This window comes from Solanum pennellii, chromosome 12, assembly GCF_001406875.1.
Source record: "Solanum pennellii chromosome 12, SPENNV200".
Taxonomy (NCBI): Eukaryota; Viridiplantae; Streptophyta; class Magnoliopsida; order Solanales; family Solanaceae; genus Solanum; species Solanum pennellii.
The window spans coordinates 80281604-80309073 of record NC_028648.1 but is presented as its reverse complement, the minus strand read 5'-3'; the positions used below and the strand labels follow the sequence as shown (position 1 = coordinate 80309073).

The following is a 27470-nucleotide window of genomic DNA, read 5'->3' as shown; positions in this document are numbered from 1 at the left end:
TACCACGAAATGGTTCTTTGACATTGTTGCCTCAAATATACAATCTGCTATAAGAATCTCAAGTTTTCAATTATATGATATAATTTGAATAGTAATACACTTATCTAAATTACTGTGCAAATCAATTGGAACTGCATCCTATGTTTTTTTAAAAAATATTATGTGTATTTATATAAAACTTAATAGAGTACATGAAAAGTTTTCTAACGGATGAAAATTAAAAGAAATAACAAATTTAAAATTAATGGGATAAATGCATATATAATTACATAGTAAAAGATAAACTATACTAAGGGCTTGACAGATTCATGAACTTCACATTAATGTTTCATAATTTCAGGAAGTTGAAACGAAATCAAAATATTGAATAGAGGACAATTTTAGGAAGATGAAAAAGCTAGCAATTCCAAAATATTGAATATAGGCTGTTGTAATTTGAGTGATAATCTAAATATTACTCCTATTTAATTAGATTGTGTAACAATTTAAATAATACTACTAATTAGATTAGTTATTTTTATTTATTAAATATTTTTATTAAGTAAAAGGCAAAAAAGTAATTCAACTTTGATAATCAAAATTCATTGAATCTCGAAATAAATATTAAACGAAAAAATAATATTTTAAATAATTTCAAGAAAATAAATTAAATTAGATATTTTAATTAAAAATTATTCTAAAGAAGTGGAAAAGCCATTAACATTTTGATTAAAATAATATAATTTCATATTTAAATTAATAGTTAAATATCTTTATAACATTTTAATTTATAATAAGGGTAAAATCGTAATTCAACTTTTAACTTTTTTGGTTCCCTCTTATAATAATATATGATAAATTTGGCGCTTAGAACACCCAAAAAGAATCTCTCAAAACACTTTATGAGTTGTCACCCTTAAAATTTAAAATTTGAGGTATAAATCTCAATTTGCATAATGAAGGCTTCCTATAAACTATAAAGTAAAATATTTTTCATGTAAAATATCTTAGTCCAGCACAAGCCTCTTAACCCAATTGAAGCAAGGAAAACCAACTTTTACATACAGCAAAATCCTTGAGAAAAAGAAGCAAAATACTAGAGCATTCAAAACTGAGTTTCACTTCAGGTTATCATTGAAATCTTTTAATGTTCATCCCAAAGGACAGCGCGATATATGCATCTCGCTATCTGCTTTCACAGAAATTCTCTAAGAAGCTCAAAGTTTCGTTGGCTCATGATCAACCCATCATTTCTCAATCCATGCTTAAAAAAATCATGGACAACTTCAGATAATGAATGAAAGAAGATATGACATATACATTGAACTCAGCATCCTAGAATGTATCCTTTTCCCCCACCAAGTCAAGGATTGGGTGCAGGTCGTGTCCTCCTTGATCTGGCACGTGTTACTCGAACTGCTTCCACCATGACTGTATCAACAGGTTTTGCAGTTATATTATCCTCCATGACTGTATCAACAAGAGGTTTTGCACTTTTATTGTCTGAGGAAGACACTTGATCAACCTGCATCACTTGAGTTTTGCTTAGACTCGAAGCTTTGGTGATTTGAGCGTGGGCTTCAGCTGGAGTCGTTTTTTGTGCATTTGAGGAGGAAGCAGAAGAAGCAGGGGTAGCCACTGGAGGTGGTTGTGAGGGCTTCACCTTTTCTTTTGTGTCTGCTTCTTTTTCACTTGAAGATTCAGTAGAAGCAGGAGGTGCTTGTTTTTCAGTCTGTACCTTTGTAGCTGGGGCAGCTGATCTGCGTTTAGGTGGTGTTACTGTGCGTTGACGGCCTCTACTGCTTTGCTTCTGTGGCTGCAATTTCAAGAAAAAAGCTCATAATTGACCCTCTAAAACATGGGAGTTAAATTCCAGCAACATAATTAATGAGAGAAGATTGTAGCTAGGAAGTCGTGACGACAAAATGCATGCAATAAGCACAGGCAAGCAAATTTCAGCCGTAATTCTATATCTTCAATTCCAATCTCTAATGTATGAATTAGTTAATTACCCACAATCTTGTAAGAATTAGAACACTACCCAATATACTCTGCAAATCCCCGAAAAATAGAACAACTACTAAGTATATCTAGCACATAAGTGCTATTTAGAAAACATGAGATCTCAAGTAAAGCCATACGAGTAAATAAATAGCAAAACCATTTATATAACTGGACAAGCAAATTTGTGCTGCTAATGAAATAAGAGTTCAGATGACAAGCATCTAACGCGATTTTGGTAAATAGCATGACTCAAAGACAGAACATGATTGAACTAGCAAGATTAATTCTGAAACACTTTGATGAAAACCTGAGTTGGGCGAGGAGTTGACTGAGAAGCAATAAATTGCAATACATCAAAAAACCTCGTCTGCACATAGCTAGCAGAGTTTTGCCAGTACAGACATGCCATATCTCCAGCTCTTGTCCTCAACTCCAACAAATTACGATCAATCTCAGTTTCATGCTTTAACACTACCGGTCTAAAGAAGGAATCATATACATATGTTGTTCCCTGCAATAATTTTATGAGAAAATGAAACAATTGCAAAAAACGCCACCGGAACTAATCAAATATTAAAATTTCTTTCAAACAGGAGAGGATATTAGGCGGAATACCTTTGTTTTGGGGCACCACAAATATATGATGAATGCCAACTTAGCTTCACTGTACATTGGAACCCTTCAAAGCATAACTAAAGCGTTAACACTAGATGGATTTCACACTAGTTTATACGAACATCAAAAAATTTCATATGATTACCATGAAACAAAAGCATCGCCAACTCTTTCACATACTGTCAATAGAGCAATTAAGATCCTGAAAATTAGAAAGAATGAGGAAGTTACAGCCAAGATTCAAGAGAAGCTACTTAAGAGATCGACAGAGAAAATGCTGCAATATACCAATACTGGCACCAAAAGCGAAGTTCCTGAATATCAGGTTTGTTCATTTCTACAGTCTTAAAGCACTCATAAGCAGGATAAGCATAACCAAAAACCATCCTGCGCAAGGAAAAGTTAAAAATCACAACTAGATATGTGAGCAATAGGACTACTTGTGCTTGAACATTTATAAATGCAACATTTTCAAACTCACACAAGCCCTCTGGTGAGAAAAGATCCAATCATCTTGAATCCCTGCAACAGGAAAAAAGGCAGTGCTTGTTAAGCAAACTCTCATATTGATAGCATATAGAGGTCCCCACACAAGGGAATGAATTTTACAAGGAAAAATCAATTTAGACTAAACATTACAAAGAAAAGGGAATACGGGAAGTGCCAAGAACGAGCGCCATTACTTTTAGGTCTTTTTATGCTACAAGCAATGAAGTAACAACTAACATCAACCATAACGACACCTCAATCAAAAACCTTTTGTGTTGGCTATAGCCTAGATGTATCCTCTATATCTATTCCGCTTTAATTTTCGTCCAATCCGTTCCAATAAAATTGTTTTTTGTTTCTATTTCATCATTATCACGCATTTTAATTCATTCAAGGATTAAACAAATTCCCTCATTAGCTTATCATCCCCCAAAGGATAAGAAAATACATTGAGCCCTAAAAATAAAGAAGAAAACTACACATAAAACCAAACATCCAATAATCTCCCAATTGATTGAGCTAAAAAATACTACAAAATCACAGTATGCAATAACTTAGTTTGAATCACAGTCAAGCAAACTCAAACAAGCATTTACTTATTCAGACACCGCAAATCGTCTTGCATTGCATTGCATCACTCATTTCACATACTCAAATTTTCTGCACATATTATCAATTCACTAATTCTGGCGAACTAAGAAATTGAGCTAAAAGCTAAAAACGAAAATCAATTCACTTCGCACAAAAATATGTACTACAAAAATGATACTTAATAAACGCTGAAGCAAAGCATGTAGATTAACGGAGAGACTATGAGATGTTTGAGAAATTTACCGGCGCCGGCGAACGGTGACGATATCGACGGCGAACAGAAAGAGGGGGCAAATTGGATTGCGTTTTTAATTTTTTTTTAATCTAATTAATTCTTTGATATTATTTTTAATTAGCTTTTCGATGGGGTTTGAATTTTTATTTGAGAGCGAATATTAGTTGTGTGAAGGTCCATGGTAATAGCGTGTGTAACAACATCATAACCGTAGAATAATTAGGGCGTGTTTGGTTGGTTAAATCTTTCAAAAAATATTTTCTCTATATACACACACAAAAATTATAATCATAAAAATGACTTATGTAATGAAAAATAGAAAAATAAGTTTCATAATCAATATTTCAGGTAGATTATCTTTCGACAAGAGCGAGTTGTTTGGATGATAAACACTCCTCGCTTCCAACCTTAAGGTTGTTAACGAGTCACCAAGAAAGCAAAAATGTGGAAGCTTCTGGGAAGAGGGGTTATAACAAAAGGTCTATCCGCCCCCATCCTTTGAAACCATCAACCCCATCCCCCTCTAGCTACATCTATCCTCATAGTGTTTGTCCACGGATATATCATTTGCTTAATTTATCAAAAATTAAAAAATAATTTCGAAAATTAGTTATTTGTTAAGAAATATTTTTCTTTATACCAAACACACCTCTAAATGATTGTGTTTGTAGCTTTAAAGTGAAAGACAAGAAAGACTTCATTTGGTACCTTATCCACTATGAAAAACTTATTTGGAGAAATGTTAGCATCACTCTTTACCAAACATGTATTATAATATTTCCAACTTTCTACATAAATTGGTTGGGGCTACATTTGGCATAAAATTCCTAACATGAAACATAGTAGTGATCAAATTTAAAATCTAAAGTATTATTGATACAATTAACTTTATAAAATTCACATCTAATTAAACATTCTTGAAAAATATGATAACTTAACAGAAATCAAATAATATAAAACGGAGACATTAAAAGCCTAAAAGGGATAAAAGTACAAACAAGAAGTAAAAAGGAAAGCCCCTAATAATTACTTGTACTATGTGACAAAAGCTCCAAAAAGTTATGTGCATATGGCTAATGTCCCTAATGTACCAGCAATTTTTTTTTTTTACTTTTCTCAAATCTTTTTCATTAATGTCTATTTCAGACACTTTTATTTTAAAACTATTGGTCTTTTTAAAATTTATATTTCGATTTATCTAAATTTATGTTACAAACAAAAAAAACTAATTAAAAAGACGTATTGTATACATCAATTACCCAAAAAATAACGACTTAAAATGGAAGTGCCTTTTGCATGCATGTGGCCATACACTTGGGAAAAGATGGTGAAAAAGGCAAAGGTCCATAAAAGGAGGAGGAGCCTTCATGAGCTTTGGTTTTAGCAAAAGCATTAGAAACTACTAAATTTATGGTAGAATTATAAAGAAAATTAATTAAAAGTTTCAAATTCAAATTATAAATATTCTCGAACTTTGGATACCACAAATCGATATTGTCTAAAAAAGGACTATGAAATGATAAATACAACGATAATCTATGTACGTACCTAGTACTCCTCACAACTATGAAAAGAAAATACAGTAATAAAAAAATTAACGGGTATTTTTATACGGAGAAGAGAAAAAAAAGAACGTCGACAGCAGGGTTCGAACCTGCGCGGGCGAAGCCCAACAGATTTCAAGTCTGTCTCCTTAACCACTCGGACATATCGACTTTGATGTTGCTTGGCTGTCCAGTTAATTATTTGAATTATAATATTATCTCCCTTTAAATTTTTTTTTCTCTAATTTAACTTAACATAAAGTTTAAGAAAATAAAAAGTGCTTCCGAATATTGTGAACTTAAACTAAGGATATGCGAAATGTACCCAAACGAATCCTTGAATGTTGTGTTTTTTAAACCTGTCACGTGAAAAATTGAAACTAAAAAATATGAAAAAGAAAAGTAACCGTCTTTTTCTAAAAGAGAAAAAAAAAGAAAAGGCTTCTCCTAAGTTCATGAGGCAACATTAGTAATTATAAGATCTCATAAGAAATCTTACTCATACATCCACCTACCTTTCCACAAAAATAGTAAGAAAGTAGGGTTTGAATTATGAGTTCTTGACTCTTAGACTGTTTCCGAAAAACCCTCGACTCAAGGATAAGCTATGATCTCCTTTCTTCAATTAATACAATACACCAAAATGTTTAGCAAATAAAGCACTCAGAATACAGATAAACCAGTCTACTAGATGCAAAAATTCATCTTCATACATCCAAGCTTTGACCTTTCAAATAAGTTATTGTGCTAGCTCTAATAAATGAAACTCACAGACATTGTGTGTTAAGAATAAAGAAGATGGAAAAATACATAGCTAAAGCACTACAATAACCATTATGATAAGCACCAGAAAGCAGCCTGCAGATAATTATCATCGACAGAAACACAGCTATTTGTTCTTCTTCCTTGCTTACCAAAAGTAAGGAAGTTGTTCGCAGGATTTCGCGTACCAGCAACTAAGCTAGGCCTTAAATAGTCCGGGCTAAAAGGACTCTCTACCGACGATGCCCTGAAGGTGGCCTTCTATTTCCTCCCCTCCTAAAAGCTGAGAACTGATTTCCTGAAGGATGTGGTTGATGATATCCTGTACCATTTTGGTTCCGAGAGGCCCTTCCACCACCCTGTTGGTTATTGCTTTCAGCCCCGCGAGGTTCATAGCTCATGGAAACGTCATTTCCACTCTGCTGGTGGAAAATGGTAGTTGGTGGAACTGGTATTTGGCCCACGTGCTGAGGATGACTGACGTATGAGGAATGACTGTGTGCACCATTTTGCTGCATTTTATATGTATGATGTCCATGACCACGATAATCTCTACTGTGGGTCTCATGATATGGGCGAGACTTACTACTATGGTCATTTGAACCTGATGATCTGGGGTGACGTCCAGCATCTTGAGCAGAATGGACGAAACTAGGCTGTATGTTTTCATGAGCATTGTTACTCGGGGTTTCAAAGGAAGGAATGGGAGGACCATATGCAGCACGACAGGACGCTGGTCGGGCGTGCATATAATTACCACGTCCTTGGCCATTACGTGGACGCCTGTGATCACCATTTCCACCCCTATCCTCTTTCTTCTGCAAACTATTCACCACCAATCTGCGTGCAGCTTCTCCAAGCTGAAAACCAGACATTGCACCACGTTGGATGTTCCTATCAGACATTGCATCACGGTGGTGGTCCCTATCAGACATTGCATCACGGTGGCGGTTCCTGCAACGGTGCATAAAAGTTATGTATAACCTACATAACTATGATTGACATTAACTACGTCATATTAATTAGCATGGTGTATACCGTCCATCTTCCCAAGGTTTCTTGTTAGATTGCTCATGCCATAGAACAGGATCAGGTTTCATATCACCTAATGTGACCATCTGCATTGAACCAGTATAGCATTGGTTAGAGAGGGATAAATGCGTGCAAAATGAAGATACTGAAAAGTTTAAAAAGGCGCAAAAGTTTAGTGTAATGACACATGAATAAAACATGAATATGATAAGTTGTCTCTTGTCCAAGCTGGCCAAGCATGGCCACATAACCACAACTAGTTTTTCATTTTATGCAGGTCATGAAAAGGCTACAATCAAATAGGTTATAATTTGTCAATAAGCAAAAATCACGGCTTCGAGGGAAATCTTATTTTCACATACTCTAACAGAGGAAATTAAGAATAGCATTCTACTAAAAAATGAGGCATTCCCCCCTGGAAGTGGAAAGGTAGATCTGTTGCTTCCATAAAAAATTAAGACACCAGAACCAAATAGATTCATGGTATATGATCGGTTGGATTAAGTACCTTTTTGGGGAAAATAACCCCTTCCATTGGCCGAGGGATATGTTTATGAGTATCTGGAAGTCTGTATATTGCACATCTGAAATGCAAGAACAGGAAAGGCTGATCAGCAAAACATACACAGGTCAGTGATGGCAATTGATAAAGATATTGAATGTTTGGTTCTTACATGACTTGATTTTGTGTAATATTTTCCATCCCTTCAATGGGTGATTTAAAAATCGAAGGACAAGGATCTCCGCTGCAAAGGGATAGGTAGCCATTCATCCCACCACTGCATGTAAACCTAGAGAGAATCAGAAGAATCCAGCTAGGACTTCAAATATTGCGGTTACAGCACGTTTTAATCACAGACAAAGAAGAAGATACAGAACAATGTGAAGGGGAAGAAGATTTAGACCAACCAACTGATTTCATGCATGATGAAGAAACATGACCCACTCAGAGAATTAGTACACAAGTACTAAAAAGGAATTAGTAGGTGTTTGGATTGTCTTATTTTAAATGGGTTTTGGCTTTTAAGCTCTTTTATAGTTTCAGAAGTGTTTGGGGAACACAAAAAGTGATTTTAAGCACTTCCTATGGGGTCCAAACTTGTGGTTTTTAGCTTTTAGCTTATAAAGGTCAACCCAGACACCCCTAGTAAGAGGCCTTGGCTGAGTCATGACTCACGAGTAAAGAATCGGACCACAAAGACAGTCGGGAATAACTTTTAAAAAGTACTCAACAACACAAGTTTTGCAAAATGGAGTTCTGGGAAGATTGAAGATACCACTATTGCAATTTATGTATTTTCCTCCAACAACCATATAAGAGCACAGACTCTAGCAACAGAACTCAACATTCTTGTTTCACCGATTTTAAAAACACACCAGCAAGGAACATTTGAATTTAAGAATACCAACGATGGGGAACCAGAAAAAAGGATGAACCAAGATCAGTGTCAGTGGAGCTGAACAAAAAACTGAAATGACCGTTTTATCCAGACAAACAACCAAAAACACTAATTAATAGTGAGCTAATCATGTGATATGCTCCCCAACTTCAACAGTTGTATCATTTTGGCTAAATGTCCTTGAACACCCAAATATACAAGTTTTAAAACAAAAACAAACAAATACACGAACAAAAGGGAAATAAAAAATAATAAGATATTCATTAGCAGATATTGATATAGGTGCAAACAAACCTAGCTATTGGGTCCAACCGCTCCTTGACTTCAAGACGTTCTCCGACTGTAAGCTGCTTACAGCGTGCATCAAGAGCAAAAATGCATGGAGACAAAGGATTGGATAACGACACAAAAAGCATATCAAACATCACACTGTTTCTTCGTGATTCTTCTTCCTGTATGAAAATAACTACATTAGCAAATCAAAATCTTGTTAAGAGAGACAACTTACTGAATCAGAACCAAAAGCCATCATACCGTCAAAGAATGTTCAATTTTTGCAACTTCTGTTAGGAGCCTTGCTTCTTCAATGAAAGGCAATTTGGCAATACCCTTGAATAAAGAAAGAAGTCAATACAAAATACGAAAAATTTAAGTTCTTAAAAAAACTAAAATTGCTTAAGAAGTACCTGCCAAGAATAGCGCTTGCCATTCATATCCACCTCAAAATCTGCACAAGCATGATATAACTTGAATTGAGAAGCACTAGGAAGAGGACAATACTATCAACAGAGAAGAAATACATTATCGTGTACCATGGAGTATAATTACTGACGACACATCAATTATCAAAGAAAAAAGAGATCATACCGGTAGGATAAAAATCAAGAATGAGTGACTTTGGGTCTGTCATCAATTTCCTGTACTGCTCAGGCAGAGCATGAGCACTGCAAAAAAATTAGTCAGCATTCCCAAACATGACAATTAGTTTCTTTTTATAAAAATATGTACGATAGGAGAGAGTAGAGACAAGTTGTTTAAAGACTGTTAAAGAAGAGAAACAAACCTAGCAGCAGGGAATACCCCCAACAACTGATTGAATGGCTTGAAAGGAGAACCTAGTTCAAATGTGATATTCATCTGCCCGAGATCCTTGAGATCAGAAGCAAATGGTGCATAATGATAGGGATAAAACCTGCAGAGGAACAACTCATGCAATGAAAGCCAAAGAGCCAAGATAACAAGTGTCTAAAATCAGAAGCAGAAGAAGACTGTTCTACAGAAAAATACAACATACCCAGTGAAATCCCACAAGTGGGGTCTGGAGAGGGTAGAGTATACACAGACCTTACCCCTACCTCGTGTAGGTAGAGAGGTTGTTTTCAAAGGACCCTTGGTTCGAATACAGCACATCAAAGTAGCTATGTAAGGGGAAAATAAAATGAAGAAAACATAACAACTAATAAGGAAACAACAACAACAAACTTCATCAAAAAAAGGAAACAAAAACAAAAAGAAATAGTGCAATAACCGAAACTCCATAAACAATAAATGATAATAGAAATCAAAAGCAAGACAGTACGAGAATAAGGCTAATACTACGACAGGCACAACCCGTCGAAAAGCAAGACAATACTTCACTACCTACTAACCTTCTACCCTAATTTCAACCTCCACATCCTCTTTTTTAAGGTCACGTCCACAAGTAAACTGAAGTAGCATCATGTTCAATCTAATCACCTCTTCCAATACTTCTTCGGTCTACCTCTACCTCTCCTTGTACCTACTATATCCAACCTCTCACACTTCCTCACAAGGGTATCTGCACAACTCTTTACATCTCTTTACATGTCCAAACCATCTCAACCTCGCTTCCCTCATCTTGTCCACAACGGAGGTCACTCCAACGTTGGCTCATATATCCTCATTCCTAACCTTATCAGTAATCACTCCTCTCAGCATACTCATTTCTACAACTTGCATCTTTTGAACATGAGATTTCTTGACTAGCCAACACTCCGCTCCATACAACAGAGTCAGTCTAACCACCACTATGTAAAACTTACCTTCAGGTTTAGGTGATACATTTTTGTCACACAACACTACGGAGGCAAGCCTCCACTTTATCCGCGCCACATCAATACGAGACAGTATCGCTGATATCACCACTTCTCCGGATTTAAGACCCAAGATATTTGAAACGATCTCTCTCGGGATAGACTATGTGTCAAGCCTCACTTCCATGCTTCATGTATTGCATCACTGAATTTACACTCCAAATATTTTGTTTTGGTCCTGCTCAACCTGAACCCTTTAGACTCAAGAGTTTGTCTTCACACCTCCAACATAGCATTAATGTTATTGTGTGTTTCATCAATCAGTACTATGTCATCTGTGCAAATAACATGCACCATAACACTCTATCTTGAATATACCACGTCAATTCATCCATCACCAAGGCAAATAGGAATGGGCTAAGTGTTGATTCCAGGTGCAATCCCATCTCAACTTGGAAGTGTTCCGAGTATCCTCTCATTGTTCCATAGAAAAACGCAGCACAAGAATAGAATATGCATCGAAAGATTAAATTTCAAGCAAAAATAAACGGGATCAATGTGTGTGATCATGTAAATGCAGATAAAAAACTTAACAGTGAAGTGCATCAACCATGTGGGGTTCGATTCTACGTACATTGTACACATGCAAGATATAGTGTATGCAAAGGGCAATGTATCCACACATTAAAGATGGCAAGAAAGAAATATAAGCAAAAAAACCTCCTGTATTATAAGGGAGAACTTACCACTGCCAGGAACAAACCCCTTCATAATAATAATGCATAACCCAGCATAACCCTTCTGTATATTTTAGCACCTACACAGAAGACCAAATTTGTTGTAAGGTTCAAAGTTTCAACAAGGTTCATAAAACATACTAAGCCTCACTTAATGGCATAAAAAGCCCAAACATCCATCAAATGATCAGTTGTTTGCATTTGTGGCCTAAAAGGCTGAAGTTTGTAGTCATTTCAGATCTCCTATGCTATGGAGGAAATTTCTGTAATTGTAGAATGGTAACATAAAAATGATTTGGAGTATCTTCTGAAATTTTTGTCCTTGGACTAATTTTCCATAAATCCCTTTTTTTTAATCAGACTAATATGCCAATCTTACTTCCTCAGTAAACCACAGTTATAAATGTATCACTTTGACCCACATTATCAGGGAAGTTTTTGAAAGCTGGAGCCACGGGAAAGTTGACGGCATCATCAAGAAAATTTGGAAGATGATACAAGCTGCCATCTATTGGACTATCTGGATTGAAAGGAATAGAAAATGTTTTAATGGTCTCTCAACTAGCCAATCTATGCTCAAAAGCTAGAACAAACACACTTGTGCTCACTCTTCTGTAACTACCTTGCATCCTTTGTTTGACATGAATAGAATACATTTCATCTAAAAAAACTGACCCTCCTTTTTTCTTCTAATTTATCTTTATTTATTTTTTACACCATTTCTCTCCCCCTATTATTGCATTAGAAAAAATTCTGTAACTTCTCTCATCTTACGCATTTTCTCAAAATGTAAAATCTAAAATTAATTTCTTTTTAGAAAAAATTCCTTAATTGCTAGGATAAAATGCTGCATAAATCAAACGCACATTAGTTAAAACACTTATGTGATGGTCTAATGGAGACAGACTTAATTATATAGGGAGAAGTCAGTCTGATTTTTTAATTAGCTGAAATTTATTTTATCCGTTTCTTGCTTTAGAAAACATCTAAAAACTATTTTCTAAACACAAATTTGAAAAAGCACTCATCAAAATAAAAGTTGTTCTCCAGAAAGGAACTTCCAGAAAACATTACTAAAACACAATCAGAAAACATTCCCAACTAAATAATGCTATAGAAGAGAGTAAAATAGCCAAAAAAGAATTGTCTGCATGGGAAGCTACTTCTTGATGCAGAATCACCAAGAATAGTTAACGGATAGATGAAAAATTGTAAATTTTCATCCACCTCAAAATTAAACATTAATCAGTAAGAAATTACCGAGGATGAGATAACTTACAACTTCTTTTCGTACTGCTTCCATTTCTTCAGGTGTTTTTGCAGAAAATTTTTCATCATAATACCTCTCTTTCCATCCGGGCACTCCCAGTTTGACCTACAAAAGACAAATGAGATAACAGTGTTGCAGTAAAAAAATGTATATAGTAGTTACTATCAAAGGAACGCATAAATTGATTGTGTCGAATGTGAAAAAGTAAAATAGCCTGAGCTGCGAAAGATCTCAAAGAGGAAAAGCAACATCCACCCCCGGGCTCTTTAGAAGTGGTGCTACTACAACTTAAAACCCAAAAGAAAACGGTGACAATCCGCAAAAACGATCCAAGGCATTGCCAAGGTAGACACAAACAGCCACGCACTCTAGGAATTCATCACCTTCTCAGAGAATTTCAAGGTAGTATGTCATCCAAAATCGATAAGCCAAAAATTTCATTCATTTTGCTTTCAGGAAATTCTAATAGGTAGACCACTCAAGCGGATTTGGCATGCACCATCTAAAACTACCAATACAGTGTTTTTTAACCCTTTTTCCATCGGCGGATCAACTTCCGAAACAATTTCCGGAGACACTTTTTCCTCTTTTTGGTTTGGGGGAGGGGGGCCTACTTGGCAAGGAGGATCCATGATCCAATATTTTTTTTTTATCAGACTGAACCAGCCAACTGGCCATCTTCTGCTCATGGTTTAATAAAGTTAAGTCAACCACTGACGGTGATGAAACTGGATTAGAAGTAAGCATTAAAAACTACGCCTCAGACATCAGTCCCAAACGAGTTGAGGTCATAATAAAAATGTACATTATAGATTATCTTTTAAAATAAAAATGATAAAATTCACAAAAAGAAAAAAAAAACATAGTTATAAATTCTAAATTAATAGTAATAAAAATTGATTAACATTTTTTGCTCAAGTCTTCTATTCCTTTGACTCTCTCAACAGCTGAGTCGAACAAAATTTATCATTGCCCAAAAGCCTACTGTCACTAATCACTACGCAATTCAGGACAACTTCTTTCCACCAAACACTTCGATTATATTCATCCCCTACCAATAATAGGGACCTGAACTTAGTCCCCAAGTTGAATCACTAGTTTTACTCTTGACATCCAAATGCACCAATCATATTGATCTATAATAATACTAAACATCACATTATTTCCCAAGACAATCACACCCACAACTTCCAAGGAGAGGCAGAAAATGTATTTTCGCACCTTGTCTTCTTCTGGATTCTCTAAATTGAAAGTATCATTCTTGTCTCGAAGCAACTTGTTTAGTTTTGTTTTCAATTCTTCCTTGTTTTCAGAAACCTGAATGCCATAGAAAAAAAGCAAAAGATAATTGTTTACGATACAAATAAGCAATACATGTTGTATGTCTATAACAAAGTGAATAGAAAACTATCAACTTCTATAAGCAAACCTAGACAATATAATTTCATGAGATACAACTAAATGATATGCAAAGCTAAACAATGGCTTTTCCATTCATGTTGTATGTCACTAAGAAAGTGAAGATAAAACTATCAACTCCTATAAGCAAAACTAGACAACTTAATTTCATGATATACAACTTAGCTCTAAAAGATGGCTGGAGTCGGAACACATATAAAAACCTCTACTGATGCAAGAAAACATACTTCAGCTTCAACAATTGCAGCTCCTATTGTGGCCTCAGAACTCAAACGTGCTATCTTTCTGGCACGGTCAGCAGCCCTTTTCCTTTTGTTTTTTCGGGTACGGGCAGTCTGTTTATCATCAGAAGCATCAGACTGTTCGGTCTTAATGTCAAGGATGGAAAGACTAGAGGTGGTCTGCCCAAGCTGATCAGGTCTACAAGATTTTGAAGCTCCTCCCTGCTGATAGGGAGAAGGTGAAGGACCTGAAGCAAGACGAGAACCATGGAATCGAGCAACTGGAACCAGCGATTCAGGTGCAACTTGAGGTGCAAAATCGTTTTTTCTTTTTGCCTCTCTTTTTGCCTGTCTTATTGCCATAGCCTTGTTACGCTCATTTCTTTCACATTGTTTCTGAATACACCACAAAAATAGTAGAGTGAAAATTCATTATGCAGGAAATCAAGTACTAGATGGTGTTGAGCTAGATTCAAGAAAGTCATTTTCCCCCAATGAAAGAAAGGCACAGTAAGAATGAATAATGATCTTTATCAAAAAGAAGAAAGAACAAATGAAGTACTTGCCAGTTAAACTGCAGAATAAATGTTAGAACATTGATGTTGTGTACTTATAGCATTAAAATCAAGTAATATAAGTAAAAGTAAGCAGATTTTATCATCTCTATTTTAGTGATATAAACTAAAAGTTAATTACGGCTGCCACTAAAACTGCTAATTGGATTTTTACCCCAAAAAACAGGACAATAAGATTCACCAGCACTATTCTTCTTTTTTCCTCCATGTTTTCTTCTTCATTTGTGATGGACATGGCATTCATAGGAATCTTATATATTTATTTAAGATACTACTCATCTTTATTATCAGAAAAACAAGTCACTTGACACCAAAAAGAATCAGTAAAGCCACAATTTTCTTTTTGTTCTTTTTTTTTTCAGAAGGAAGGTGAAAACACAGTAAATTGTCAGACAAGTGCAGACCTTATGCATCTTAGATCTCTTTCGGAATATCTTATCTTCATATAATCCAACCGCCTGAATAAAAGATTCTACCCTGCCAAGGTTTGGCTGAAAAAGAAGTAAAAGAGGCAAATCAATAGGTTAACTACAAATTACAAGAATATATAGGTAGAAGGCTATGACAGGCAAATACACAGATTGAGTCATTGTCAAAGGAGTAACCAACTACCTTGCTAGCATCAGTCAGATACCCTCCCAAAGACCTAAACTCCTTCTTATAAACAGCCATCAACAAGTTTATCGCACCCTGATAAGGAAAAGGACAAAGATCTTGATCATTAAAGATTATCCTACAAAAATAAGTCAAACAAACTTGGATAACAATTTAGGAGCTTCTTGCAGTGAAAAAAAGTCAATCCACTCATAAACATAATAATCATATACCAAAAACACATTATCCGGAGATCAATCTTCAAAAAGACTAAACAACTCAATGATCCTACTGTTTTGAAGCATGTTGTAATTCGTCAAAAGACTGGGTCACTAAGTGCATCCAATATCCCTTCACAGTGGATCACAAACAAAGGGAGCTCAAGAACTCCATGTGGCTTGATGTATCTATCATAACACCAAGAAAACGAAGAAACAAAAGTTCTATGTATTGCTGCTTTATATCGTGAGCTACCTCACCAAACCTTAAAAACATAATTATGTTGATTTCCATCCAAACACCCACATACTGCATCAAGGTGCAATAATCCAGAAGTTTCCCATGGTTCCGCCCAGTAGACAATCTCTCTGTGTATCAAAAAGTCCAAACATTGATTTAAGGATCTTTGAATTAATCCAATACAACAGAAGGAACACCTCTATATTTCAGTAACCACCTTGCAGCGTAACAACAGATGATTGACCAGCTCATTCCGGTCTTTACAAAACACAATCATATACATATTTTCATTCCTTTTATCTGTAATGGTCTCGAACGAGGATAGCTTCCTATGTCAGCGATAAACATTAATCTTGTAGGTGATTCGATTTTCCACATTGTACTGCAAGCAACACCCATTTTATCATATGCTCTGTAGAGTGACTTGACCAAGGCACCAAGCAACTTCCTGGACACTTTAATTTCATATAAGAACATCAGGATTGTTTCATACAATCGCCAGTCTCCATTGAACATTCTTGACAAAAATTGAATCTTTCCATCACCAAACCATTGCATTCTCTCTGAAATCTCAAATCCCACACATAATCCTAATTGGTATAAACAGTATCTTGTTCAATTGCTTATCCCAGATTACAAAACTGACTATCAAATATCTCTATAACCCTCCAGTGTGACCATCCACCAACCCATCCAATATTTGTGGTTTCTTCCATTGTCCAACTTCAAGATAGTGTCTTGGAATTTTTTTTCGTAAGGTGAACACCAAGCAACATGGAGATTACCTTGGAAACACCTACTTACTTCCTCAAACCACACATTTTGCTTTCTATGATCATGCACAATCCTTCTTCAGAAGCAAATCTCCAAAAGCAATTATCCAATGGAACTCATATGTTTCCTACTAGAAAGAAGGAAAGTAAAATTGTCAGGTCGCTTGATATAACCAAACATTGCACCCGCAATACCTTATCATCGGGCTAATGTACCTTTGCCATTAGGTCGCCTGTCATAACCAAACATTGCGCCCACAATTACTTATCATTGGGCTAATGTACCTTTTCCATTAGCTAAATTGGAAGTTCCATTTAATACCACTCCATGGTAATCTCTCTCAATCAGACACACCTTCACTAGATGGAGACTGCAAAAGCATCATTATTTTTCCCACTCATATGCATGCAACACCATTTATTTATTTTTGAAATGGTAACTTCGTATATTTCTATATATTGACTAAAACACAAACAGTAAACATAGGTTGAACTCATCCCATAATTACAGCAAAAAAACTCTAGGAAACTGAAGCTATATTAATCTCCTAGATGTAATCTAGTGAAACACCATTTAAAACAAGAAGTCTCTCTGCTAGTTTCTCATGAAACTGAAAAAGTTAAAACAACTTCTAATAATTAATAAAAAAAATTAATCTCGCCGTAAAGCAAACTTCCATCTGTTTTCATATTTTCACTTTCAAGGGCATTAGATATATGAGCACTATGACATTATATTCTCCAGGGATTGCAGAATCTCTTAATTTTTCCCACAAAATGTTCTGCACTTGCACTTCTTCCCTCATATAAGATCAGTCCTTGTCCTTCCCCCAAATTAGTTTTTTACGTATAAAATTCATTATTAGCTACAAATAGCAGGCAACAGCTTAAGATACAAACTTCTTGAAGTCAAAGAAACATTGATCCTTAAATATCATGAAACCCGTCAAACCATGCCAAGTAATATAACAGTTTTATTTTAATACATAACTAGTAGAGAAGTTCAGTTAGGAGAAACACCAATCATAACAAATACATAAATGGATTCTCATTGAACACACACCTCGCGAATCTCAAGTGTGGGCATATGTGGTAGAAAATCATTGCCAACGAAGAAGCACATAAATATGAAGTCATCAACAATACGCTCCAAATCAATCACAAAGGGAGGATTGGGAATTCTCAAATCATATTCCAGATACTCCCGTAGAGTCCAGATGTTGAGGAACTGCAATGCACCAAATTGAGAAAAAAAATTGAAAACTTATATTGGGAAAACCACAAGCAATCGGGACAAAATATTTCTGGTAGACTGAAAAAGAAAATCTCAAATGTTACCTGGAAGGGTTTCTTTGCCACTACCTCAGCATCTCCTTTCTCATCAAACACCCCTGCTTTCCGCTTTGCCTTTCCATCACAATTTGCAGCTAAATGACCCATTTGACCACAAAGGAAACATTTGTCCCGCTGGCCTGCAGTAAATACGACCTAAAGGTAGAAGCATTCAACAAGAATCAAGAGGCAAATTAAACAAAGAATTATATTCACAAAGTATATTTAAAATAATGCAAAAACGCACCATCACTACAAAATATTTAAGGCTAAAGTACCAAATCATCATTATTGTCTGATACACCTTTTAAGTCCTAGTGACATCTTTTGGGACAAGTATGTCCTACTTCTCCCAAGTAACTATTTCATTACAAGTCTGAAATCCCTTTCATTTAATTATATTTTAATCTTTATCCTTGCTCAAGCTAATTCCATATAAAGGGTCTTATCCAAATTACTTTTTTTTTACATGAGCAATTAAATGGTTAGGATTTTATCTAGTTTTATAATGAAATTCATTGTTGTTATCCAATTTTATTGTCAAAAAAATATAAAATACATAAATAAATATCAGTTCATAAAAACAATGTCCAACGATGACTATAGATTTAAAAAACATACAACATTTGCAGCAAATTATCTGTAAGGAAAACAATATTGGTTGAAACAAAGTAATAACCTGTGGAGTCAGAAAATTAAAAAAAAATATTTGCTACTACAAAATAGCAAAGAAAGATAAGTTTTAACTACATCAGGGTACGTTGATGCGGACATGTGGGCTTACGAGGAGTGATAAAATTATGAATGAAGATGCCTGGGACAATGTAGGAGTGGTTTCTGTTGTGGATAATATGACAGAAGCAATACCAGAATAGTCATATATGTGTAGAGGAGAGGAGCAGAGGGCCCAGTGAGGAGATGTGAGGCATTACGGGTGCAAGGAGAGGTAGAGGTAGGCTGAAAAGTACTGGGATTGGTGATTAGACAAGATATAGCACATTTCACGCTTACCGAGGACATGACCTTAAATAGGAGGATATGGAGGTCGCGAATTAAAGTATAAGGCTAATAGGTAGTTGAGCATTGTCTTGCTTTCCTGCAAAAAAGGATCGGTGGTAGTTTGGTGTCACTGACCTGTTTCTCCTTTGATAGCAGTAGTACCAGCAGTACTCACATAGTTCTTGCCTATCGATTTTTATCACTATCTATTGTTTCTTGTGCTTTGGTTATCATATTATTTGTTGTTGTTATGGTTCCTTTTCATGAATATTATCTATTGCTTCCTCTAGTATTTGTTTTGTCTTCCTTTCTTTTGTATGTTCTTTGATATGCATTGCCTGAGTCGGGGGTCTTTTGGAAACAACTTCTCTACCTTCATGAGGTAGGGGTAAGGTCTGAGTACACTATCCTCCCAAACCTCACTTGTGGATTACACTAGGTGTGTTGTTGTTATACCAATTGTAACATCACTTCCTTCCTTAAATGCTTAACTATAAGTAGTAGTATTTAACACTAATAAGTATCTAATAGCCAATAGTTAAACAATAATAGAATTTAAGGAAAATATACTAATATAGTGCTACTATGTTAGTTAAACAATAATAGAATTTAAGGAAAATATACTAATATAGTGCTACTATGTTATCTCCCTTGCAAAGAAGGTGAAATAGTGAGTATTTTCTTAATTTGGCTTAATCCAAGGCTTCTGCGAACAAAAAAAGTCCAACTTCTTCATAATTTTGCAAATTTTGAACAGACATAATCCCTTAGTAATGAGAAATATCCCTCCATATTATAAGGTTGAACATTAACCTCTCTGAGTATGGAGAAGTGAACTTCATGAGTAGCCAAACCCAGCATAATTAGATCTGCATCCTGTGGTGCACCAAAGAGTATAATTGTAGTTATCCGTTACAACATCCATGAAAATCAGGAAGAAGATTCCCATCCAAAGATTTGCAAGTAATTCAAAGGGTAAGACCTACCAAACCATAAAGACAATGACGCATATTTGGATCATATCCAGAAAGATTCCGTTGTAGGCGGATATAGGACATAATTTTATGCTCACCTTCACCAGGGACATTTGCATCAGAAAGTATAACCTTCAAAACAATAGTTGAATAATAAATAAGCACATAAAATTCTTTAGTATCATAAAGAGGTATAGAAAAGAAAACGACTGAACCAAACTACCAAACAGAACCAAATAATGTTAAATTTGAAAGAGCAAGAACTTTACAGGAACAGTACCTTAATCTTTTTCCATCCAGGATCATGGTTTAGTCTAAGATGAATATAGTATTGAAGAGCAATCGACAAAGTAGCCATGAATTGGGTTCCCGGAGTGATTACATTTGAATCAAAAATTTGGGAAGCCTGTTTAGGAGGAAGCTTCCTACCCTCCCTCTCAAATTCCTCACGCAACTTTTCCTCCTCGGCTGCCTAAAAAATGGATTCCATGAGATAGAACTTGAACAAAAATTCTTACTCACCATTAAAGAATTTAAAGGGCATTTACCGCATCTGCTGCATCTTTTGCTGCTCTAAAACGTCTAGATCTTTGCTGGTTCATTTTTGCCCTTGGTGCAACACCATCTAGCAAATACATCCACAGTCAGTAATTAGCTCAGAAACCTTTTTTTTTATGAAGTAATTAGCTCAGAAACCTATCAACTTATTAAATATAATTTTTTTTGTACAGGAACTTGTTCAATGGGAAATCAAGAGATTAGAAAAAGAAAATCTGGGGCCCGTAATTAAAAATAAAATACAGGAGGGTAAAGGAGACATTAAGTATAATTTGAATTTCTAAGGATTTTAGAAGTTGATAATTACGTATCGGAAGGGAAGTAAAATGCAGATTTAGTCCCTCTATATGAGTCCAACTTTTACCATTCATTTGACAAGATGAATACAAAGTTTTCTTTTGAATTCCAAAGCAATAACGAATCACCCCTTCCCCAGATACATCTGACCATACTCTCATTTTCTTTGAAATATAGAATACATACAATAATTGAAAGACAATTTGACATTGTCACCCACCAATAGCCATATATAGCAGCTTTCGAGGACGCACCATTGCGAAAAGCCTGTCTATGTAGTCAAACATGCAATTGAACACCTCATCGAATGTGGTTGGAGAAGGCTGCGTTAGAAAGCATCGGAAGTAATGTTATAGAGAATAGAAAAGATAGTATATATAACGAGATATGTAACAAATATATACCATGAACGTAGAATCTTTTTCAAACATGTATTCAACACAAACATAGGTCATCAACAAAAGAGCATCATGTTCTAACTATTTGTCCTAACTTCCCATTCTTACTATAGCAGAAAAGAGAGAGGGATTCAGGAAAGATTCCTGCAGCTCAAATAATGCAATCCAGGGGAAGCCAAAAGGCAAATAATAGCCAGACACTAAAGGAACCTAACTATGGGTTATGAAATGAAGTGGAATACAGTAATCATAACCAAATAAGCAGATAGTTTAGTACTTTATACAACTAAAAATAAGTAAAGGAGGACAAACTTTCACCAAAAGAAAAGCTATCACATGCGACATTAATGCATTACAAAACTAAAATGATTCATAAATCATTTTCTATGTCATTTATCTTCTTTTTAAAACATTATTTATCCAAAATTTTACTATCCTTTATAGGCAAGAGGTCCACAAGGTTGTGTTTGTGACATCCTCTAGTTAGATCAACTCTTTTTTCTTTTTCTATGGGTCTTACTCCAAAAATATCAAGTTTTAGCGGCATTGACATTTAACATTTAGGATACAGAAATGGAAGGATGCACTGAATATCCCAATTCTATAGGCTTTCTTCCTAAAGATCACGTTACGGAATATTGATCAATACATAAGCGCACTTCTTGCAACACCAAATCGATTCTTTTATTTATAATCAAACTTCACCTCACCAAGATTAACATCTTGTTTAACTCTAAGGGGTCGTTGAGTATGATGGATAAGGGGAGTTAATCCCAGGGTAAATTTTAAGTATCATTTATTTACTTGTTTGGTTGCAAAGTTTGGGATAACTTACCGCAGGATTATGAATTAGTACCGGGATAAGTTATCCCTCACATTGGGTGGTAGAGTAATCCCGGGATAACTTATCCCGAAATAAAATAGGTAAATGACAAATATATCTCTTTAAACCATTTCTATACATCATTTTTCACATTAATGTGTATTAACATTATTTTTAATAACATGTATAATAGTATTCACTACTACTAATTTTATGATAATTATTCATATTTTTCTATTAAAAAATTACGCTATATAAATATAATTTTATGTATGAATTTATTTGTGGCTAATTCTTATGTTTATTTATATTTTGATTTCTCATAAATCTTCTTCTCTTTGACAAACTTAAGAGGGAAGTTTTATTTTTAATTACATATGGTATTTATCATGGGAATACATAAACAAAAAATTTAAGCTAAATAAAATAAAAGTTCTATTTTTAAAAATGAATAACTAAAGCTTGCAAAGAAAATATAAAAAATTAAATAAAGTGAAAGGTAATTTTGTAAACAAACAACTTGTTCTTAAAATTTATTAATGTATATTATTTTGAATACAACAAACCAAACATTCAATAAGAAATAATCTCAGCACAACTTATCCCATCATAACTAATCCCAATATAACTTATACCAACAATAACTTATCCCATCATAACTCATATTCAAACCAAATGACCCCTAAGTATCTGACTCAACAATAAGGGGCTCTTACACATAATTTTTAACAAACCCATAGAGATTCACCAAAAGAGTTATCAGATCTCATAATCACAAAGTATATAATCAGTACTCAGCAGAACCAGATTTTAATGTCATTTAATTTCAAAAACCATTTTTATGTTGTCTAAGAATAAATATCAACACTGCCTGATTTTTCTTACAACTTGACCATAAAAATGCTCATGTTTTAGAGAGTTGTCAACAGTGATTAAATGAAATCACGCATCAAAGTAGCCACAAGCATATAAAAAGGCATGCATCACCTGTGACTTCTTCTTAAACATTACAATAGCACCAGCAGTGAAACTACTTAACTATGAATTGCCACGACACAGAAGTCTTGAATGCCCAGCAGGATTCAGCAATAATATAGAACAGGGAAGCCAGAGATTCATGACTTCTTTTATGACTGGTAACCGATTTAACTTGTGCTGCACCTTGATTAATTCAAAGGGGTACTATGTCCACCAAGGCTTGGACAGATAGGAAGAAATTATCTAATATTTTTTGTCACTCTAGGAAATTGAACTTGAGACCTCATAGTACTAATCATTTCTTTAACCACTAGGCCACACTTCCGATATTGCCAGAGTATCATGACTTGCAACAACATATTTGCCTTAGTCCTAAACAAGTTTGGCTCTATTAAATAAATCTTTACTTCTCCATTAAAGCTCGAGTCATGTCATCATCAAACGAAATAAAATAAAAGTGAAAAATAGAGTATCATGACTTGCAACAACATATTTGCCTTAGTCCTAAACAAGTTTGGCTCTATTAAATAAATCTTTACTTCTCCATTTAAGCTCGCGTCATGTCATCATCATACGAAATAAAATAAAAGTGAAAAATAAGTTAAATATGTATAAATAACAGTAACAATATTAGAAGTTCTCTGACAAGACTAAATCCTATTCCCAATAAGTAAATATCAACTGTATGTATCTTTTTCTTCGATCAAGTTCTATTTTTGAGTAAATTTGTGTTGATCCCAAAAATAGTAGACTTTTCAAGACAACTTCCTCTAATGTGATCTTAGGTCTACCTTGAACCTTTTCAACACCTTCACTCACAATAGCTTTAACACCTACAAGCGATACATTTGTAGGTCAAACCAGAAAATTTCCAAGTCATCTTTAAGTGACTTTCTATCATTTTATCCTTGATGCATGCTAAATTCTCCTCCCAAGAGATGTGGATATTTGATCTTACCTAATCTTGTATGACTCTACATCCATTTTGGCATATCCACAATTCTGCAATACTTATTTGGTGAATATGTTGGACTTTAGCGGCCCAACATTCATTGTCATATAATATTTGTCAAACTTATTGTTTTGTAGAATGTACATTTCACTTTGGTAGGCATTCTTCTATGACGTAACATCAAATAGCACTTCTCCACAACAAATCTTCAATCGTCTGATATAATTCTTTTTTTATGACAAGGAAAAACCCCTTATCCTATGCAATAGCTCGCAAACCACAAAGGAGAGGTAACTTGCACTAGGCAAGACTGGTGTGACAAACTCGACCAAGAAGGCAAACCCCTTGTTGCTAGCAAGATTTTTCAACCTTGAGACGTCCAACATGGAAGTCTCAAGCTCAAACCACTGAATCACCCCAAAGGGTCGTCCAATATAATTATATAAATAACTTTTTCATCTATCATCTTATTCTTGTGAAACAATGACCCTAGATAACTAAATTGTTAGCATTTTGGCACCACAATTTCATCTTGTCTCACCTCAACTTCACTCTTTACATGCTGACTAAACTTGCATAAATGTATTTATGCATACTTCTACTTATTCTAGAACTCCTTCTCTTTAAAGTGTTTCTCCATGGTTCAAGTGCATAGTTAACATCTTCACTTGTTTCGCCAATTAACAGAATTCAGTTTAAAAATAATATACAACGTGGGAATCAGGTATTGTGTTTTATTAGCTCATCCATAACTAAGTTAATCCGATAAGACCTCAATGTTGATCCCTAGTTTAGATCCATTGTTATGGGGAACTCATTTGTATCTCCTACTGCCTTTCCCACGCAAGTGACAGCTCCTTTATATCTGTACTTTTGGCATTTATTTATTTGATATTAATTCCTCATTCCCCATCACTCACCAAAGGATCTTGTATGAGTACTCATATCATATGCTTTCAATTACTTACCATATATAGATCTTTCTTCCTTATGCAGTAAATTACTACCAATCTTCTTAGTAAGAATATCTCCTCCTTTATAGAACTATCGAACATAAATCCAAATTAGTTCTCTGTCACTCTTATTGTATTCATAAAGCTACACTCTATCACTTTTTCTCAGATTTATTGTATGCCTCATGAGTTGAATGACACGCTAGTTTGCATAACTTTGGATATCTCCTTTGTTACTATAAATTGGGATTAGTTTCTCTTTCTCCATTCTTCGAGAATTTTACCACTTCTTAGAGTAGTATTGACTAGCTTGATGAGCTATTCTATTCCAACCTCTCCAAGATGTTCAGACATGTATGGTGTACTATCTTGACCAAAAGTTTTTCCTCAAATACAGCCTAAAAAATTTCTATCGTGCAAAGACAAATTCATGACTTTCAGCATATTAAAATAAAAAACGACAATAAAAAGAGTAAAATAATTGTTTACTACGATATAATCTGCAAAAAAAAAGGATTATATTAATGGGACATCACAATAATCATTAGAAAACATTTTGCCCAAGAAAATTTTTAAAAAACAAAGCATTAGACTAAATAAGTAATCTAAGATGTTGATTTGACTATGAGCCAAATCATTGACATTTGAAAGAAAAATGCTAAATTACAGGTTGAAAAGCTAGAAAAATCTATCAAGGCAGTTTAACTAGCTTGAATTCTTGTAGATTGTAACTTGTGAAAGTTGTATAGAAACGAAATGGAATGTGTGCAACATAAATGGAAAGCTTAAAAAGTACATTTCAGCATACAAATATTCATGCTGAATTTTATATATGAACCACCACCAATTTAAAAATACAACACAACACACAGTCAAATTAAAATGAAGATTCATTTAATACACTAACATAACTCAGCAACCAATCATAGAGGACTAGAATTAACTAAAATTGAAAGGTAAAGGACTGGAATGCGTATGCAATCAAATAATACCATTCATATCCAAATACAAGTTATCATATTCACTGTTGCTTGGATTACTACATTCCAACACACACAAATTCATACTAAATTCATATAAAAAACCACCATCAATTCAAAAATAAAAGATGGACACACAGTCAAATTCAGACAAAAATTCACTTAAACACACACACAACTCTCAGCAACCAACAATCATGCAAGACTAAAATTAACTAAAATTCAAAGAAAGAGTATTGACATGCGTACTAAATCCAATAATACCATTCATATCCAAACACAAGTTATAATATACAATGTTGTTTAAATTAGTAAACTTCAGCATACACAAATTCATACTCAATTCACAAATGAACAGCTCACCAATTCAAAAGTAAAATAAACAGAGTCAAAATTTGAATGAAAATTTACTTAAAACATCAAAAATTAACTAAAACTGAAAGGGATAGGATTTAAGTGCTTACTCGATCTTCGGGATGAAAACATGGATGAACAATACCATTCATATCCAAATATAAGTTATCATATTCGATATTGTTTGGATTAGGTTTACTCGTATCAAGTGGAAATTTAATTCCTTCAATAACAGGTGGTTCTTCTTCAATCACATCAACTATAACCATTGAATACTTCTCAGCTAACCATCGGTAAAATGCTGGAACTCCCATTGTAATTGAGCTTTTGAGCTACTCTCAATTGAAAAACAAAAAAAAAACCTAGCTAACGAGCTTTAAACGAAGAATGGCTACTGTAAGAGAAACGGTTTAAGAGAGAATATGCTATAAGAACTAACAATGGCGGGCTCCAATTTTTAGAGTAAAAGAGGTTAGGGCACAGAAGGAATGTGAAAGGACGATAATACCCTTTTGGTTATATATATATTTTTTTTATAATAAAAAAAAAGGACAATACAAAATCTAAGAAAGATACTTTATTAAATTTTTTTCTTTTTTATTTTTATTTTTATTTTTAATTTTGACTTTTAGAATAGGATGTCAAGTCAAAATCATATAAATAAATTGAAATTAAAAATGATATTTATTTCACTCTTAATTTCAATGAATTACTGAACTCTGTTAATCGTTTTTAGTTTTAAAATTTTTGAATTTCGACTCGTTCTTTTATCTTGTACTAACTTTAGTAAAATTCTTGAATTTCATCAATTGTTTCTTAGTTTTAGTAACTTATAAATTTTGAATAAGTTATTAACAAATGTTTGAATTAATGAATCATTTATTGATTATGAATTTTTAAAGATTTGAATCTCATATATTATTTCTTGATTTTTGAAACTCCAACAAATGTTTAAACCCCATAAATTTTTGGGTTTTATTTGCCAAACCTTCGAATTCCAATACAATTTGTAGTACTCTCTCCGTCCGGTATTTTTTGTCATGGTTTTTATATTTAGAGTCAAATTAAAAAAATTTTGACTAACATTTTAAGATATATTTTTTCATCATATTATGCAAA

General features: G+C 34.3%; 2 protein-coding genes and 1 non-coding gene across 5 annotated transcripts; all 3 read right to left on the bottom strand.

Annotated features, from left to right (window-relative positions):
* Positions 1-1076: 1076 nt before the first annotated feature.
* LOC107005711 (putative HVA22-like protein g) lies at positions 1077-4013 on the bottom strand. The gene is made up of 7 exons (XM_015204359.2): positions 3922-4013; positions 3080-3120; positions 2887-2985; positions 2744-2800; positions 2599-2662; positions 2291-2494; positions 1077-1795 (listed from the first exon to the last, which is right to left on the bottom strand). Exons 2-7 carry the CDS (start codon positions 3109-3111, stop codon positions 1343-1345), a joined length of 909 nt encoding a protein of 302 aa, XP_015059845.1. The 5' UTR covers positions 3112-3120; positions 3922-4013; the 3' UTR covers positions 1077-1342.
* A 1533-nt stretch (positions 4014-5546) lies between these two features.
* On the bottom strand, positions 5547-5628 carry TRNAS-UGA. Its single transcript has one exon. It is a non-coding gene; the product is annotated as a tRNA-Ser (tRNA).
* A 423-nt stretch (positions 5629-6051) lies between these two features.
* LOC107007333 (5'-3' exoribonuclease 3-like) lies at positions 6052-26798 on the bottom strand. 3 transcript variants are annotated; one of them, XM_015205914.2, is made up of 23 exons: positions 26462-26798; positions 21134-21236; positions 20607-20683; positions 20339-20530; positions 20071-20190; positions 19898-19960; positions 18092-18241; positions 17817-17981; positions 15540-15617; positions 15332-15418; positions 14359-14748; positions 13934-14029; positions 12722-12817; positions 11452-11522; positions 9715-9843; positions 9519-9595; positions 9338-9378; positions 9186-9260; positions 8946-9103; positions 7926-8042; positions 7760-7835; positions 7258-7337; positions 6052-7173 (listed from the first exon to the last, which is right to left on the bottom strand). In XM_015205914.2, exons 1-23 carry the CDS (start codon positions 26663-26665, stop codon positions 6453-6455), a joined length of 3366 nt encoding a protein of 1121 aa, XP_015061400.1. In that variant the 5' UTR covers positions 26666-26798; the 3' UTR covers positions 6052-6452. The 3 variants fall into 3 exon arrangements, with proteins under 3 accessions (XP_015061400.1, XP_015061401.1, XP_027769322.1); XM_015205915.2 differs by having other exon boundaries at positions 7926-8030; positions 26462-26797; XM_027913521.1 differs by lacking the exons at positions 21134-21236; positions 26462-26798 and having other exon boundaries at positions 20339-20526.
* Positions 26799-27470: the final 672 nt, after the last annotated feature.

What these genes read in the sequence shown, in the direction of transcription:
- LOC107005711 (XM_015204359.2), bottom strand. Translation starts at nt 3,111, where the DNA reads ATGATTGGATCTTTTCTCACCAGAGGGCTTGT. An exon ending in TTTCTCACCAGAGGGCTTGT is followed by an intron (nt 2,986 to 3,079) that starts GTGAGTTTGAAA and finishes TTCCTTGCGCAG; the next exon opens with GATGGTTTTTGGTTATGCTT. An exon ending in TGTGGTGCCCCAAAACAAAG is followed by an intron (nt 2,495 to 2,598) that starts GTATTCCGCCTA and finishes AAATTATTGCAG; the next exon opens with GGAACAACATATGTATATGA.
- LOC107007333 (XM_015205914.2), bottom strand. Translation starts at nt 26,665, where the DNA reads ATGGGAGTTCCAGCATTTTACCGATGGTTAGCTGAGAAGTATTCAATG. An exon ending in GTCATTGTCTTTATGGTTTG is followed by an intron (nt 19,961 to 20,070) that starts GTAGGTCTTACC and finishes GGTGCACCACAG; the next exon opens with GATGCAGATCTAATTATGCT. An exon ending in TCTTGATTTTTATCCTACCG is followed by an intron (nt 9,379 to 9,518) that starts GTATGATCTCTT and finishes ATGCTTGTGCAG; the next exon opens with ATTTTGAGGTGGATATGAAT.